General features: G+C 43.7%; 1 protein-coding gene across 3 annotated transcripts in view; it reads right to left on the bottom strand.

Moving 5' to 3' along the window:
- The window catches only part of CHD2 (chromodomain helicase DNA binding protein 2), a 76,568-nt gene that overhangs the window by 13,301 nt on the left and 51,257 nt on the right, over positions 1-12,010 (bottom strand). For all 3 annotated transcript variants that reach the window (XM_025177485.2, XM_025177488.2, XM_088136431.1), the window contains 9 exons: positions 11,249-11,422; positions 9,823-9,998; positions 8,953-8,994; positions 7,813-7,952; positions 6,190-6,328; positions 4,489-4,639; positions 3,515-3,637; positions 1,360-1,488; positions 838-978 (listed from right to left, as the gene is read on the bottom strand). In XM_025177485.2, coding sequence (XP_025033253.1) covers positions 838-978; positions 1,360-1,488; positions 3,515-3,637; positions 4,489-4,639; positions 6,190-6,328; positions 7,813-7,952; positions 8,953-8,994; positions 9,823-9,998; positions 11,249-11,422 — 1,215 coding nt within the window. The remainder of the gene's footprint in view (positions 1-837; positions 979-1,359; positions 1,489-3,514; positions 3,638-4,488; positions 4,640-6,189; positions 6,329-7,812; positions 7,953-8,952; positions 8,995-9,822; positions 9,999-11,248; positions 11,423-12,010) is intronic.

Consider the following 12,010-nt stretch of genomic DNA (forward strand, 5'->3'; position numbering starts at 1 on the left):
AAAAACGGCCGCGGACCACGTGGAACGGGCAGGAAAATGGCTGCGGACCACGTGGCACGGGCGGAAAATGACCGCAGACCACATGGCACGGGCGGAAAAATGGCCGTGGACCATGTGGAATGGGCGGAAAATGGCCGCGGATCCGGTTCGTAAGTCGAGGCGAGTTCATAAGTAGAGGTAAATTTTTGGGGCCGGAGCTGGTCGTATCTCGAAAAATTCGTAAGTAGGGGCGTTCGTAAGTAGAGGTACCACTGTACTATCACGTACCCTTCTGTATGACTCTAGAAATCTCTACCCAGAGGGAAACCACCCACCACTCACAGCCCTGTTGCAACTGGTAGACAGTTCTGAAAGATACTTCAACTCTCAAAACTCTCAAAACTCTCTCCAACCCTTCCTTCCCACCTTGTCTGTGCAAACCCGTTTGGCTTTTTAAAAAATGTGACAACCCAACCACTTTCTTCAGTCCTGGGAAAACCTGGGCAATGACCATTGAAGAAACAGAAGCCTCCCTGAAACAAATTTGAAAGGTCAGGTACATAGAAATTTACCCTCCTGTGCAGCCTCTTGATCTTCTGGTGGTGGGCTAGGCCAACATGACATTATCCAAGGTAAAAAAAATATACAGCATTCAAGACTTTAAATTGTTGGAGAGAACTGAGTAATTTTAAGAGCGTATGAAGAACAAAGAAAGGGAAGTTCTACCCATGACATGAGGTTGGTGATGGCTTATTCACACATGTGACATGGCCAAGTACATGTATGTGGACCTTATTTAAATCAGCAATGGCATCGCCATCAAGATAGGATAAGCAGAAGTGAGACGTTAACACCAACCTTCTCTTTTTTATCCTTTGTTTTCTTCCTCTCTTTCTCCCCTTCCTTTTCTTCTCGGCTTGTGGCCTGCTTTTCCTTGTTCTCCTTGTTTTCCTTCCTCTTCTGTTTCTTTTTCACGGGACTCTTATCCAACCCATCCTCCTTGGGGGAAAAAATGTGTATGGGTATGGAGGACAGAACATCCACCTTACTGTCAGAGGAGGAAGGGAATATATCTTTTTCTCAAGGCATCAATCCATTAAAAACAGTAAAAAAATAAATAGTGCTATTTAAAAAAAAAAAACACCCTAAAAGTAATAAACACAATCCTTGGTGGTAGCAGGGGCCTTTCTCAGAGGGAGACTCAAACAAGGATTCCAGCAGGTCTCACCTCAATGGCTCCATCACTCCAGGATTCCTCTGAACTGTAGCCCCTGGCTAAGATGGTGCTCCCAGAACGGTAGAGCGGGGACTGCAGACCCTCAATGTTAGTCCGCCATTGTCTCCACCCAGAAGCCCCAGATCCTCAGTGTCCATGCTTACTTTGACCTGTCCTTCTTCTGACTGGTTGTCTGAATGCCGTGGAGAAGAGAGTTCATTTCCCTGCTCCTCCTTGCCCTTGGGGGACTTGCTCTCTTTCCGGACCCGGGGTTTCCTCTTTTTGATCTTGGTCTATGGCAGAAGAGAAGCCCATGAGGGCACAGATGGCAAGAAAACCCTCCTTGCTCTCCAGCTTGGGGAATCCTATCTTTATTTGTTTAAACCTTTTACAGCAGTATCTCTGGGCAACACACAAAGGATCTGTGGATCTGGAGAGTCACCACCTTTAATTCTTGATGGGGTAGTACCCCCCGGACAGAGCTGGTGCACCACTTGGTCCTCCTGGACTGGTAGCTTCTGCCCAGGGAGCAGATGGCAGCTGTGGCTAGAGGGGGCCTTTGCACAGATTCAGCTTGTGTGCTAATTGTGCCCACTCCTGGACTAGGCTGCTCACTCAAGCCCTAGTCACTTCCCATTTGAAGCATTGCAACGCACTCTGTATGAGGCTGCCCTTGAAGACCACTGGAAGCTTCAACTGGTCCAGAATGCAGCAGCACCCATGGCTTTGGGCACCCATGGTTCACTCATGTACACCACTGCTCCACTGGCTTCCAGTCTCTTTCCAGGTACAATTCAAAATGTTGGGTATCACCTTAAAACCTTGTTTGGCATGCGCCCAGGTTATTTGAGGGACCGCCTCTCCTAGAGGACATCAACCCGTCCCACTAGATTGGATAGGTGGGTTCGCACCAGGTCCCCTCTATTAAATGTGGCCATCTGGCGAGACCTAAAAGTGAGCCTTTTCTGTAGCTGCCCCTACCTTATGAAACAGCCTCCCCCCAAGATATGGGGGGGGCCTACTCTCCTTGCCTTCTGGAAGGCTGTTAAGACCTGGCTCTTTCCTTAGGCCCCAGGGCAGAATGGAAGGGGAGCCCAGCATTTCTCTGTGTCTTTTTGAGAGTGCTGTTATGGGGCTGACGGTGGGCTAAAGAGTTTTTTTAATCTTGCGCTTTTTGTATGTTGCTGTTGGCCAGATTCGCCATCTTGTTCCTTGTTTATTTTATCTGAGTAGCATATCGCAGTTCATTTTTTATGCTATGAGTTGCCCAGAGTTATCTGGAGTCGGGCGGCGGGGGTATCCAAGTCGAACAACAAAAATAAATGAATTATTATTTAACTGTTTATTAGCTGCCTACGGTTATTATTATTGTTTATTATGGTTGGTCACACAGTCGGCCAGATGTTTAGACTGGAGTTGGCATTTTTATCCACCTATCAAGTCCTTCCCAAGGACTTGCAATAGGCAGGTGTTTGATGGTTTGATGGTGTTAAAGGTATTGTTGCAGGATATTTATTTATTTATATGTCAAATTTGGTCACTGCCCATGTCACTAGGAAGTGACTCTGGGCGGTTTACAGTAAAAAAGCTGTGATATAAGCTGTTCCAAGTAAAGCTGCCTTTTGCAACTGACTGCTAGTGATTTTGTCAGTGCTGATGGATTATTATTATTATTATTATTATTATTATTATTATTATTATTATTATATATTAATATTCAGGTTGTTTGTTTTGTATATTATGTTGGGCATTTATTTATTAGAAAAATGTATATACTGAGTGGGCATATAAATTTTTCTAATAAATAATAAATACTCAATGTAATAGACAAGGCAACAGCCTGAACACTAATCTGAAATAAGAATAAGAATAAGAATAAGAATAAGAATAAGAATAAGAATAGCAGCAGCAGCAGCAGCAACAATGAAAATAATAAATGGCAGGGTCTTAAAAACACATAGACCCAAACAAACAAATCCACCCGCAGGGCTGGTTTAACCTCCCAGTCCAAAAGCTCAAGGAAAGATCCAAGTCTTCAATGCCTGGCGAAAATCCTAAGGCTGCATAGTCTGCAATTGCCTGATGTCCCAGAACAGGGCAGGTGGGTTGAGGAATACAGGCAGCTGAGGGTCCAAAGATTGGGGAAGGCTGATAGAGACCCCCTCCCCATCACTCTAGTTTAGCCCCTTCCTTCACATGTTCATATTTTCCACCACAAGGACTGGAAGCTTGAGTTTTGCATGCACTAGCCTCCCAAACGATGCACAGAATACACACATCCACTCGAGCAAACTGTGTTTGCTTCGTGGCGGAACTGACCTCCTCTGTCTCTTTCAAGCTCTCCTTTTTCTCCATGTCCTTTTTGAGAAGTTTCAGCAAGTAATCGACTCGCGCCTGGAGCTGCTTGCCCTGCGGCTTTTTATCTGTCTCCACAGGTAAAATCTGGGGATGGGTGGAGAAGGAATATACATAAAACCATAAAGAGCAATGCACAAAATGGCAGCCTTGCAGACAGAATCACGGCCACCTTCCTCCATAGCTTTTTTGTCCCTTTTTCACCCCTTTTTTAAAATCCACTGTAACTTTTTGCAGGGTTTTTTTTTTTTTTTGGTGCCTTCAAGTCAGTGTTGACTCCTGGCAACTGCCTGGACAAGTCCCTGCAGTTTTCTAGGCAAAGTTTTTCAGAAGTGGTTTGCCCTGGCCTCTTCCTTCCTAGGGCTGAGAGAGAGGCACTGCCCCAAGGTCACCCAGCTGGCTTTGGGCTTAAGATGGGACAAGAACTCCCGGTTTCTAGCCTGGTGCCTTAACCACTACACCAAACTGGCTCTCTAAGAAAAGTACATGGATATGTCCATACAGTCACCAGGAGTCAAGCTTGATTTGAGAGTTACTTTTGTCTGTGTGGGTACCTTTGAGTCAGTCTTGACTTCTAGCAACTGCCTGGACTAGTTTCTACAGTTTTCTTGGCAAGTTTTCAGTAGTGGTTTCCCCTCGCCTTCTTCTTCCTAGGGCCGAGAGAGGGGGACTGGCCCAAGGTCACCCAGCTGGCTTCATGCCCAAGGCAGGACTAGAACTCACGGTCTCTCAGTTTCTAACCTGGTGCCTTAACCACTACACCAAACTGGCTCTCTTTTTTGCAGGGTTTCCAGTGCATAAAAACCAAGCAAAATATGTTGCTTGTCAAACTGCAGAAACAGATTTCTGCAGCAGCATCCTGCAGAACTCCCTTTATTAAAACATTATAATCTGGCGTTACATCTATAAAACATTACCAAGTTTGAGGTTCCGTGTACCTTGTTGGTGAGTTTCAGTTCTGGGTCTGACTTGATGAGCTCCCAGTTCCCGTACCCGTGCTCATAAATTCCCAGAAGCAAGCGAGTGTCATCTTCAACTCCCCAGTCCACATCAAAATGGGCAGCTTTGACACGACAGGTCAGACAGAACCTGCGAATTGGATCAGAGAAGAGGAAAAGGATGGCAAATGATTCCATCCCCTTGTCAATAAAGTTCTACAACAGAACTGGGTAAGGCAAAAGAAAGGCAATGTTATAGATGTGTGTGGAAATGTGCACACACACAAGGGAAACTGTCTCTTCAACCTCTTGTCACTAGGTGACATAGGGCTTCACCTAAATTGAGCAGAGGACCATTCCTTCATTGCTTCTGCCCGTGATTTATATACGATCCAACTCCTGAACTGTGTCCTACTCTCCAATGTGACTAACGAAGGAACCTAGCCTCAGAAAGCAAGCTCAGTGGTCCTCGCTCATGTGCACAAATCAAAGTCCTCTGAGATGTGGCTGAAAACAAAGCAGACCTTGACAACCCTAAGATACAAGAGCAGGTATCATTTGAGTTAGAGGATAGCCTTTGCTCACGCACTCTGTGATGTCTTGAACTAGAATTCCAAATCCCAACATCCTATCAACACAGCCATCAGCTGGCCGGATGGAATGGTGGGTGTGCAGAATTTGGGGACACAATCACTCCCTCTCCATTGACCTGAACTCCATCCACAAACTAGAATTTTTCCTGCTATGGCACATCAGGGACCCATAGCAATGATAAGGATATTGTTTTGCCAACTTTTAAAGGGGGGGAAAAAAACAAAACAAATGTAGCCAAGGATTATGCAAAGCATTCAAAAGAGATGGTTCACAGGTTAGGGAAACAAAGTACTTTTCCTCAAGGAGTTAAAACAACCACGTTGGTAGGCTCTGTGTGGCTGCTTTGAAAGATATCCCCAGCTGTTTGAGCATGCAGAGACCACTACCACCAGCAAAGTGAAGCGGTTGTGTATGCACAAGCATAATGCGGGTGCTTCTGAAGCCGCCGTGCCAGCCTGGGTAAAGACACATCTGCTTTTACACACCCAAGAGAGATGCTTCATTTGTGCTGATGCGAATTGCCTCTTTCAAATGCTTTGCAGAGCTCCAGTACTGTAAGGTTCAGGTTAGGTCAACTCCACCAAAACTTTCTCTCCACTGCACTGGATTTCTCTCAAATAATCACACTTACACTCAAATCACGTTGGCTTCTAATTGAAAATGAACGAAGCAAGTCTTATCTCTCACTAATCAGTCCCTGGAGAAGATGAGGAGCGAAAGGACTACAGAACTTCTGTCTAGCTTATGAGATGCCCAGAAGCATCTGGTTAATTAGGGTGGACTGTACCCCTGGTCTAATCCAGCAAGTCTCAATGTTCTCAGACGAGAGAGTCAAAGTAGAGGCTGCCTGTTCCACAGCTCAGCCTCTTCCATATTTTATTTTTTAGAAACCATTTAGAGATTTATGTTATGAATCTCTTGGATCTTTTTCAAATGTAAAGGTCCACAGAGCATAAATAATAACATACTCCCTAAGTGTTCGTTTCATTTAAGAGCAACATGTAAGTCATCTTTCCAAATCCTTTGTTCTCCTCTTCCCTTGGCCACTTGTGGCTGCTACACACCAGCTCTCGCACACTTGCATCTGTCTTACGTGGTCACGCTTACCTCGCCCTCTCCTCTGGGTCAGTGGGAATGGTTTGATGGAGCATTGCAAACTCCTCCTCGTGCTGAATAATCGCTTTCACGTTCACCTGGACCCCAGAGATCTTAATTGTGGGGCCCCTTCTCTTCCCTGGCCCTTTGCCTGAAAAAAAAAAAAATTAAAAAAAGAGCCACACAGAGTTCAGTGAAAATCAGGTGGGGCGAGTTGAGAGTCACATTTAAAGTATATATCAGTACCTGAGACTTCTAACATGACCCTGCTTTGGGGCTAAAAATATCAGCCTGTGATTTTGGAAAAGGAGGACTGGTTTTTGCATCATGGGGGTTTTTGAAACCACCCCCAAACTGGGACTGCAGTCAGATATTTGTCTGATTGCTCAAAAGTCACCAGAGGAGACTCCAGGAATGATTTACAGAAATATTTATTTATTTATTTACTACAGAAAGAAGAGAGTCATTTTGTAACCTAGAGTAAGAGGTAAATTTATAATTGTACTTATAACTGCTGTAAAGACGATTGGAGGCTACTTCTTTGTATCTTTTTTCTTTTCTATTTTTTACTTTTTTACTTTCTTGCACTTTTGGCTTTCTCTTTGATTCTTCTTTTCTTTTTCTCACTTTATATTCGTTTGCATTAGTTTTTATCTTTTTTAAATTTAATAAAATTAAAATAAATTTAATAAAATTATACAAAAAAAGAGAAATGCTTATTTATTTAAGGTTACAACAGCATTGCTTCAGTCTGTTGGCAGCAAGCTCAGTATACAAGTTTAACTTTTGAGGGCATTAAGGTCTGGGAACATCAGCAGAGGTCAAGATGTACAAAGACAGACAACTCTAAAATCCATCCAAACTACCCACCAGCAACTTCCTATAAAATGAGCAGGAGGCTGCAATTGAGGGGTTGTATAGATAACACGGGACTGACAGCATATAAATTTGTAGCAAGTACAATTTCAACCTGAAAATTCAAAAAGGCCACTCAGTCAGGCCCAACTACCCACTACAGCAGTTCAGAGCATAGCTCAGGTGGCTTTTGAAGCCCACCGGTTTCTCCTCACTTGCAGGCTTGGGGAAATCTATGGGGTCCAAACAGGGTACTGGATTCCTAGAGGACAGGCTGGCATAGGTTGCCAAAGCTGACAGAATTTGTACATTTCAAAAAAAAAAAAAAAAATACTATTCCCAACTTTCAGGCTTTGCTGTGATTCCATCTTATGATGTTATCTCTCACTGTCTCTACATGAGAAACCCTAGGTAAGTTTAGATAGGAAGTGAAACACTCAAACTGAGAAATCAATGGGGAAGATGGATTTAGCAAATACTGAACCAATTATGCAAGCATAAACAAATATGTACTGTATGGCAGTGTTGCAGAATTATATAATTATATATTTTATATATATTATATATAAGATATATTTTTTATTTTATTATTATATTTAATATAGATATAGAATTATAGAATTGCATGCTAGTTGCAGAATTCAGGTCTTCTTAAGTATGAATTCTTCATACGGTGCTGATTTCCTTTTTGTAAAGGGACAGGTTCATAATCTTGGATTCTGAGCCAGCTCTCTAGGTTGACCACCAACCTTTCCCATCAAAGAAAGCCCCTTTCCTCACTTTCAGTTGCATTCTCCTTCAGCTGTTCTTCATACTCCTGCATGGCTGAAGCACAACTGTTATGGAGAAGCTCTCCCAAGCGTTTCAGATCAGCCACGGATTTGTCCACCAGTTCAGCATCTCGAGCAATGCATTCTAGTCTGGAAAAGGAGGAGATGGAATATAATAAAGGTGCTCTACAGCTACGCATGATATCCCCCCCCCCCCACAGGGCACTGTTTTAAAACACTTTTCCTTAATCTTACTGCTGACTTGGTCGCTTTACCCTAAATTTTAAAACAAAGCAGCGGTGGGACAGAGGAGAGAGACAGTTCATGAGCTGTAAGTGTTTGAATGCCAGGCTAGAACTTAAAAAGTCTTGCTGAATCACAGAAGCTGACTGAATGATTTGGGGCCAATCATTATCTTTCAAGTAAAACTGCTTTACAGGGTTGTTGCAAAGATAAATTGCGGAGGGACCAAAGAATACGTACGCTGCCTTGAGTAGCTGAAAAGACTGGAGCAACGGAACTGCTTTGCAAGCAATATAAACAACATTACAGAAGTTCCATGCTACAAGGGAAAGCACTTCCAGAACATGGATGGGTTAACAGTAGTTACCAGAGAACAAGTCACAGCACCTTGATGGGAAATTAACTATACACCCCACATACCACGTGGAAGCCCACAGGTTGCATTCATAGGTCCTGCTTTTCCAATTGAAGATCTAAATGCAGGGATGGACAGTACTGAGGGATCAGGAGATGCAACTCTGCCCCCTAACCTCCCAGGGGGCTGCAAGAGGTCTTCTGGTGGCTGGTGATGTCACCAAAATGGTGGAGCTGAACATAACCTAGCAGGAGGACCAGCCAACCGTAGGGGGATAGGAAAGCAGGTGATAATAACACATGTGATGACATCATACCTAATTGACTGCATTATATATACAATGACATCATTTATTTTATTTATTTATTTGAATAACTGATACAGCCACCCATCTCCTAGAAGTGATTCTGGGTGGTGTACAATGATTAAAACAAAAACCACAACATGAAACCGATGGCGCACGAGGTTTAATAGTCACACCAATGTCATTGCTTTGATGTCATCACAGCGCCAGTTTAGTAGACTACACGTCCTCTCTCATCAGGCACTCACCGGTCCAAAGGAACCCCAAACTTCTTATATGCCTTGATAAACCTGTGGAATTTAAACAAGAAGAGCAACAACCATTAGAGATGCCTGCTAAATGCATTCATTTTTTTCATCTGCTTGTGGTTCTGGTCTCACCCTCCTAAATTTAACCCCTCCAGAGATTCAATTCTCAGCATCCCCCAGCCAGGATGATGAAAGATTCTTATCTAAAGCCCTTGAGTTGTCAGTCACTGCTGATAATCCTGGCCTGGCCAACCAACGGGCCTGACGTCAGCGTAAGGTGGCTTTCTATAGACATCAGGATTTTGAACTTGCAAAATCATTAAACCTCTCTTCTAATCTGCCTTGAAAAGTTTGAACGTAGATACAAACAAGGGATTGTTTCTACTCGAGTTAAAACACGGAAGGCTCAAATGGTAGATGTGCCTATTAATTAGATTTAACACTACAGATGCATCCAGTGAAGTGGAGATGGAAAGGTCCAGCAAGTTCATAGCTACTGCATCTCAGAGAGGCACCGTTTTATTACTAAATGTAAAGCAACAGACTGAGTCAACAGGGGGAGAAATTTAATTAAATTAATTAATAAGGTGACTTGTCCATTAAAATGTCTTTAACTGGACTGTAAGGCTACATGGCTCAACGCTTCCAGGAGGCACCTAGGAAAGCTTTCTCAGCTATTGATTTTCAAATGGTCATCATTACAGCTTTTGTTAGAAGCTTGCAGAGACACCATAATTTTTTTCTTTCTTTTTTTTAAATTAAGCATGCTAAGGATACAGCCTGCCCATCGCTGTGGCAAAGCAGGAGAAAGAAGTCCAGAAGAATCCCCTGGATTTCTCCCTGTAGAAGCAGCTCCGATTCGATGCTAACCTCCTGATTTCCGTGTCCGTGAATCCTTCCACCATGTCCTTCCGAACACTCCGAGGTCGCCCTCTGCGTTTGGGCCTTTTGTCATCGTCGGAGTCCTCCGTCTCGCTCTCTGAACCAGATGACCTCTGCAGCTTTCTCTTTATGTCGACATCTGAATCGCTGTCATTGGGCTGAGCCTGTTCAGGGCCAAAACAAGGCCAAGGATCGAGACATAATCTTTGGCAGATGCTGTTAGCTACTTAGCACCCAGACACTCAACGCTCCATGATGAGATAGGAGATTTAAGAAACAACAGCTGGGGTTTCAAAATGCCACCCACTGCCTTGGGCCTGTGTCCTCAAGAACATGTCTGCATATGCGTTTCTTGGTACCCACCAAGGAGTGCAAATTTACCCTTCTGCAAACCAAAACGTCCATCTCCAGCAGAACTATCCACATCTGAAAGGCCTCCACCCTGCTGGTGTTTCGAAGGGGCCTGAAGACCTGGTTTTTCACCCAGGATGTAGCGAGGGTGACCAAAGCCTCCTTTAAACCAAGGTTGTTTTATTTCCAACTCCACCCTTTTTTTGTTTCTTGTTGTTTTTCTTCTATTGTTTCTCATGCTTTAAACCATTTGTAAACCACCCAGAATTGCTGGGAATCAGGTGGCATGTACATTTAAATAATTACAATAACACCCAATAAGGTCTCTGGGCTTCCTGAAAACTCAGAAGCATGCTTAGAAAATAAAACCATTTGGGTTAGCAGTTCAGTGCTTTGTCTGCTGATATATGAATTAGCCTGGCAACCATTCAGTGAGAATACCTATAATATATTCTCAAAATTACCACCAAAGATTGGGGACTTTAGTTTAAGAATTGGGGAATTTTGAAACCACCAATCTCTACTTTCCTGGGGCTTAGAAATCAGAGAGGCCTGACTGAACTCATTAAGCAGGGGGTGGGCTCTAGGGAGCAAGGGCGGGTGCCGTGGGCAGGGCAGTAGGTGCCATGGGGGCAGCAGTCATAAATGTGGGCCGGCCCAAACTTTGGTCACATGACCACAGGGATGCTGGGACAGCTAGAACTTCAAGGACCAGTCATAAATCTATTTTTTTCAGCGCTGTCATAACTTTAAATGGTTGCTGAATGAATGGACTTAACCTGAGGATTACCTGTATGTACAGGCTGAGTGTGACCATGTTTCCATCTATCCAGTGTGATTTAAATATGCATACAAAATAAAGATGGGATATATCATTATCATCACCATCATCATCTCCTGACATCAAAGTTCCTTATGGAATACTGAAATTTTAGGTACCAACTTCTCCAGCTACTGAGATTTCAGCAGACAGTACAGTCATAGGAACATTCCTTCCCACAATTAAACATTAGTGGGAATAGGTACAATGCCTCCCATTCTGGGTCCTGCAGCAGAAAACTACCTTTTTGGCCGAGCTACGAATCCTGGGCAGCATGTATATCTCTTCTAGTTCCTTCTGCCGTTCCTCTTCTTCCACCTTCTTCCTCTGCTCCTCAGGAATGATATCATCCCAATCCTTCTGAGATTTCTCCTCCAGCTCTGCTTCTTCCTCCTCCATTGTGGCAAAGTTTGCTACCTGGGAGGAGAAACAACCAGGCCTTCCATACTGGCCTTCCATTTTCAATGCATGTTTCAGATGCAATGAATGGGTTTCTCTCACCATGTCCCCACTTCAATTCTACCTAAAGAACATTTGTGAAAAGGAGGGGAAACAGAGGCTGCAAGCATGTTCTGTAACCAAGGCAGAGATGGAATATGAACCTGGAACACCTTATTGGACACACAACACTCCTATTTCTTGCCCTAGGATGGCTCTTATACTATTCCACTGCTTGGAACAATTCAAACATATCAAACTGCATTTAAAGCAGGGGAGCACTTTCTCTTCAGGCCAAGGGCCATGCTGGGCTTTTGAGCGGTGTGCTGCTGGAAAATGAGCAGGCCTAGGAGGAAACTAGAAAGCGTTTCCTTTCCTGAATTTCACTGTTTACACATATATTCCATTGAAATGAAACCAAATGAATTAAATGCAGTTCATATTAAGCCCCACCAATTTCCCCTTCTGTCACTTATTGCTTATTGCCATCCTATAAGTTTCTTTTGGATGGCACTTTTCAAGTCGCTCAGATATTCATGAAGGTCTGGAGCCTCAGGTTGTTCCTCT

This window comes from Python bivittatus, unplaced genomic scaffold, assembly GCF_059951505.1.
Source record: "Python bivittatus isolate LINGU-HERP-01145 unplaced genomic scaffold, Pbiv_v1 ctg000140_np1212, whole genome shotgun sequence".
Lineage (NCBI taxonomy): Eukaryota > Metazoa > Chordata > Lepidosauria > Squamata > Pythonidae > Python > Python bivittatus.